Source organism: Bufo gargarizans, chromosome 2, assembly GCF_014858855.1.
Source record: "Bufo gargarizans isolate SCDJY-AF-19 chromosome 2, ASM1485885v1, whole genome shotgun sequence".
In the NCBI taxonomy this organism is placed as follows: domain Eukaryota; kingdom Metazoa; phylum Chordata; class Amphibia; order Anura; family Bufonidae; genus Bufo; species Bufo gargarizans.
This window is the reverse complement of record NC_058081.1, coordinates 307,149,083-307,155,082: the sequence shown is the minus strand read 5'-3', so window position 1 is coordinate 307,155,082 and position 6,000 is coordinate 307,149,083. Positions and strand designations below refer to the sequence as shown.

The window sequence follows — 6,000 nt, the reverse complement described above, 5'->3', positions numbered from 1 at the left end:
CTTGTGTTTCCCGCCTACTTCCCTATAAGGAAATGCACTGCTATTGAGGAACTGTAATTACAAGGCGCGTGGGCAGCCATCTTTAAAACTGGCAACAGTACCGCGTTCTCAAAAACTGCATAACTATACCATTCCATTTCTATGACATACGTACACTAACGGCAAGTGACAGGCCACTTATACGTGCACATGTGTCTAAGCCCGAGAATTCCAGTCCCTTCTTCTAAAGTATTCCCATATCAAAGATGGTCGCCGGCCACCAGTGTGGAGAGCCACAGCCCACACTCTGGTGTTTTCTGCGACCTCCTCCTTGTCGTTAGCTGCGTCACTTCCAGTCTACAACTGGCGTCTGGAGCAGTAGCGTGTTCCCCATTGTACGCCCCGTGGTCTCAGGATGGTGAGTTGTAGGGCGGATGCCGGTTACTGTGCCCGCTGCTGGGCACGTGCAGATGCCACGAGAACGGACAATGTGCGATTGAGGCCGACCCCTGCCCCGTCCGAGCACATGGTGTCTCCTCCCGGCCTGGTGCTCGGGGTGACAGCTCCCAGCCTCCGGCTCCATCATAAGGAGCACTGCCGAGTCCTCATGGACTGTAGGATTCCCAGACGTGTGGGGCAGGGGTTTCTTAGGGGTTCACCTCCGTATCCCATAGATGAACCCGGGCTGGTAACCGGGAACAATAGCTCACTGGGTTACATGGCTATACATAGGGCTTGATGCCAGGACCCTACATGCTCCTGGTGAAGAGAACATGGGACCTCATAGTGGGATGTGACAGATCCGTCATGGTGGCCATCATTTTACCATAAAAATGGCACAAATGATGACATATACGATGGAGGCCTCTAACTGTACCTCTAATTCAAAGCCTAGCACAATGAGCTCATTAAAGGGGTATGTCCCTTCTGGGACATTGATGGCATCAGCGTCAGGTAGGACCCATACCCATATCTCCTCAACAAGGCCCCCAAAGTGAAGCAGAGTGCACCCTGTATGCGTATCCTCCCTGCATTCACCACTGTGAAAATAGCTGAGCCCCATTTTCTAAATAGCAGTGTGACCGGCACCTATCTGACATGCTGACAGGGTCCCAGTATGGCCTCCATACTTCAGATTAGTGAGCGGGTCTGTTCCACGTGAAGTACTCAAAGAACGAAATTCATGGTGGAAATCTTCAGCGTAAATTCCAGTGGATTTGAAATCTGCTCTACAGCTCAGTTTACTCTGCAGATTATCAGTGTGCGGATGACATTTCTATGATGGTAGTGAGAAAAATGCGGAGTGCACAACGGAAGGTATCCTTATTTAGCGGTTCCACTCCCACACTGAAATAAGACGTGTCTGCATGCATTAAGTGGAATTCAGAGGCCAGACCCCCATGATCCATCATCCTAGCGATATGCCATCTCTTTTATGACTGGCAATCCTAGGAAACCTGTCTTAGGCTACTTTCACACTAGCGGATTTTGTGAATCCGTCATGGATCTTCAAAAACGCTTCCGTTACAATAATACAACCGCATGCGTCCGTCATGAACGGATCCGGTTGTATTATGTCTTTTAGAGCCATGACGGATCAGTCTTGAACACCATTGAAAGTCAATGGAGGACGGATCCGTTTTCTATTCTGTCATAGAAAACGGATCTGTCCCCATTGACTTACATTGTGTGTCAGGACGGATACGTTTGGATCAGTTTAATCAGACGGACACCAAAACGCTGCAAGCAGTGTTTTGGTGTCTGTCTCCAGAGCGGAATGGAGACTGAACTGATGCATTCTGAGCGGATCCTTATCCATTCAGAATGAATTAGGGCAAAACTGATCCGTCATGGGCTCTTACAAGTGGTCCAAAACGGATCTCACAAACAGAAAGCCAAAACGCCAGTGTGAAAGTAGCCTTAGAGTAAGATGCTAAGTGCTGTTCTCCATTCATTCATCATCCTCCGTTGGCTCATTCAGTAAATACATGCGTTTTCTGGGACGCCAGCGTTAATCATTTACCCGGCCAGCTATATAATGCGTCAGTGCACCTCAGCCATAAATGCTGGTAGAGATGTGTAATATTAATCATTGCTATTCATATCGTGTACAGGCTTCCATGTCGCTAGCACCAGTGAACATCTTCAGATCAGGCGCTGATGAAGAACGAGCGGAGACTGCCCGCCTGGTAAGGGTTATGTCTGCTTTACTGGTTTTATACGCTCACATACACAAAGCTTGTTCCTAATACACTTTCCTCTTGTTTGTGATGCTTTATAACAGTAATATGATTATACATAGCTCATAAGACCACTGTAATCCAGAAACATGACCTGAAGTCTTATGTGAAATATTTCTTGTTCTAGTCTTCCTTTATTGGGGCCATTGCTATTGGAGACTTGGTGAAAAGTACCCTGGGACCAAAAGGCATGGTAAGTGTTTACTGCCTGGATTTGTATGTGGTTTTCATAAGACTTTTGTTATGTCAGAGACATATCAAAGGTTTGGTCGGTGAGGGTCTGGATGCTGAGACACCCACCGATGGCTAAAATGAGTAGAGAGAAGAGCTCATACGTTGCACTCTCTTCTCACTGCAGGGATGGAATTGGACCCGGCTCTCTTCCTCTCCTGCAGCGAGGAGAGAGCGTGATATACAAGTGCTTCTCTAGCGATTGGTGGGGATCTCAATGATCAGACTCTCGCAGATATGTCCCTCACGTGCTTAATCGTTTTCTAGTGAATGGCATTGGGGGACACAGCACCATGGGTATATGCCCAGCTGACACTAGAAAGGAAAAGTAAAAGTGTTGGCTCCACCCAGATGGGCTATACCCTCTGCACAGACACTAAATTAACCAGTTTTAGTCTAGACTAAAACTGTCTTTAGACATGACCTGCTCTGCTTTTATTGCAGGTCTTGCTGCTTTTTTTTATTTTCTCTTTTTTATATATTTTTTATTTTATATTTCTTCCGCAGGCCTCTGCCTGCTGCAGGATGGGGCTTCATCGTGGACTCCACTTTAGTAGCACCCAGGGTGGATTTGATTTAAACCAAACTGATTTAAATCACTAGTCAGTAAGGCTTGATTTAAATCAATTTTCTACATAAAGACTAATTCTTGCTGGTATAACTTATAATATGCAAGTAGATAAAGATTTTTAGAATGACAACTTTTCATATTAGTTTGATTAGGTTGATTCTGTATTCATAGGTTTGTAGAAGTTAGGATTAAGGTCTTTTTCTCAACTCTGTTCATGTTATAACATTTTTGCTGTGAAGAAGAGGCATGTGATCTCTGCTGAGTCAAATTCAGTTTTGAGAACTGCAAAAGTAAACCAAGCATCTGTGATAATATCTTGTAGGCAGAGAAACTGCCCAATCTTACAAAAACCTCTGGAAGAGCATGACATTGTGAATGGACAAAGGGGGAAACTAACTCTCCTTAGGGAGAGAGCACCTTAATCGGTGTGAGGAGACTTTTAGGCCATACATGCTCCTCTGGAATTCTGGGAGGGAAGAAATGCAAATGAGCTCTTAACAAGCTTTGCCTCTAATGCCACCCGATGTAAGGCAGCTATCCTATAAGTCAATATTCAGCTCTTAAAATAAGCCTTGAGACATGACTTGAATATTAAATAAGCCAGCACCTCATCTGCAGACAGCTGTTTCAGACACAGGCCTCCTACCCAGTTAGAACAGTACTCCCTGCTCTGCACTGATGAAGGGCAATCACCCTGAAACAGCTGTCTGCAGATGAGGTGCTGGCTTACTTAATATCCAAGTTATGTCTCAAGGCTTGTTTTAAGAGCTGAATATTGACTTATAGGATAGCTGCCTTACATCTGGTGGTGTCCGCAGTGCCTTGTCCCCAGGCCCCCTCAGGACGCCCTGTCCACCCCTCCTGAATGGGCCTCTTCCCTGTCCCAAGCCATAGGGAACCTTGCCTGACTCTCCCAATCCATGGAGTCGCTGGACCGCTTGCCTGCCCAACTTGTGACCACCTCTGCCCCTCTCAGGGACTACTCCGCGGACGGGGCATGCTCACATTCAGACACCAGGTCCCGCAAACTACCTCGGGTTGTCACAACTGTCTCGCTCCTCTGCATCCTCGGGTCACTCCCAGGACAGGTCTGAGGCTGGCGACGAATCCTCCGCTGCCGCACCTTCCGCCGCCTCGGGTGGACACCTCTGATTCTGATTCCGGATCGGAGCAGAGCACTGCCCTGTCTGTGGCCATGCAGGATCTCATCAGGGTAGTTAGACGCTCTACACGTGCAGGAAGACCCCTCCTCCTCGGCTCAGGAATCTGTATAATTCTGCAGCTCTAGGCGCTCTACTTTGTATTTCCTTAACCATGTGGATCACGACACACTCCTGGCCAAGAGGTGGCATCACCCGAATAGGCGTCTTTAGCCTGCCAAGAGTTCGGACGTCCTCTTTCCTTTTTCCGAGGAGTCCATTTCTAATGTGGTCTGTCCCTTCTCAGGTAGATCCACAGGTGGCCTGTCTTGCTACGGCCACCACCCTTCCTTTGGCCGACGCAACTTCCTTGTCTGATCTGTCGAAACAAGAAGATAGACTCCTTGTCCAAGTCTGCATTCGTGGCAGCAGGTTCCACCATCTGTCCCGCCTTTACTGCGTCATAGATGGCAAAGGCCTGTGTGCTCTGGGCCAAACAACTGGTTCGATCCTTGCCACTGGATTCTACTCAGGGGGAGCTCCATCTCCTTGCCTCTCATCTTCTCCAGGCATCCCGGTATCTTTGTGATGTTTCCCTGGAATTGGCCCGCCGCACTAGCAGGTCGGCCGCTAACTCTGTGGCCATCTGCCGCACGGTCTGGCTTCGTCACTGGGCAGAGGATGCCACCTCCAAAAAGGCGCTCGTATCACTACTTTTCCTGGGTGGTAGGATTTTTGGGAAGTGTTTCCAGGAGCTTATTGCTGAGGCCACGGGTGGAAAAAGTTCTCTTCTGCCCCAGAACCATCGCCGCCGTCCCATATCTGCATCGCGATTACAGCGTTTTGCTCCTTTCAGGATTCCTCCTCCAGTGAGGACAAAAAGACTATTCGTCCTTCCTTTAAGGCCAGGCCTTCCTGGCATGCCCACCCTAAGTCTTCCAAACCCCTGTCTGCAAAGCCATCATTTGCATGACTGTTTTCCCCCCGCTCGAGTCGTCCCCTCAAGTGGGGGGTCGTTTGCTCTCCTTTCAGGATCACTGGAGTGCAAGCGTTGACGACGCCTGGGTCCTGGAGGTAGTTTCTAGGGATCGACCGATACTGTTTTTTTTTAGGGCCGACACCGATAATTTGTGAACTTTCAGGCCGATAATTTATACCGATATTCTGGGAATTTTCATTTTTAAAGAAAAAAAATCTTACACAAATCTGCTGAAAATTAATGTTTATTGTTAATGTGTATATTTTTTATTTTTTTTTGTAAATCTTTCTTTTTCATTTATACTTAATATTTTGGTGTGTTTTATTTTTTTTTTTTTTTTTTTTTTTTATACTACTAACTTTTAGCTCCCTTAGGGACTAGAACCCTTGTCCTATTCCCCCTGATAGAGCTCTATCAGGGTGAATAGGAGCTCACATTGTCCCTGCTGCTCTGTGCTTTGTGCACACAGCAGCATGGAGCTTACCATGGCAGCCAGGGCTTCAATAGCGTCCTGGCTGCCATGGTAACCGATCGGAGCCCCAGGATTACAAAGCTGGGGCTCCGATCAAAGGAGCAGGGGAGAGGGGAGTCTGTGGCCACTGCCACCAATGGTTAATACTGGGGGGCTGGGAAGGGGGGGGGGGGGGCACTGCGTTACCAATGAAGATAAATCTCTCATTTATCCAAATTGAACAGGAGGCAGGAGCTGGCTGCAGAATGACATAGCCGGCTCCCGACCTCTATGAGCGGTAGCTGCGATCCGCGGCACCTGAGGGGTTAACTACCGCGGATCGCAGCTACAGCTCATAGAGGTCGGGAGTCGGCTATGTCATTCTGCAGCCAGCTCCCGCCTCCTGTTCA

General features: G+C 48.0%; 1 protein-coding gene across 1 annotated transcript in view; it reads left to right on the top strand.

Moving 5' to 3' along the window:
* The first annotated feature begins 261 nt into the window (after positions 1 to 261).
* The window catches only part of CCT2 (chaperonin containing TCP1 subunit 2), a 30,720-nt gene continuing 24,981 nt past the window's right edge, over positions 262 to 6,000 (top strand). Inside the window, exons 1-3 of the mRNA XM_044277159.1 lie at positions 262 to 397; positions 2,094 to 2,168; positions 2,347 to 2,412. Coding sequence (XP_044133094.1) covers positions 395 to 397; positions 2,094 to 2,168; positions 2,347 to 2,412 — 144 coding nt within the window. The 5' untranslated portion in view covers positions 262 to 394. The remainder of the gene's footprint in view (positions 398 to 2,093; positions 2,169 to 2,346; positions 2,413 to 6,000) is intronic.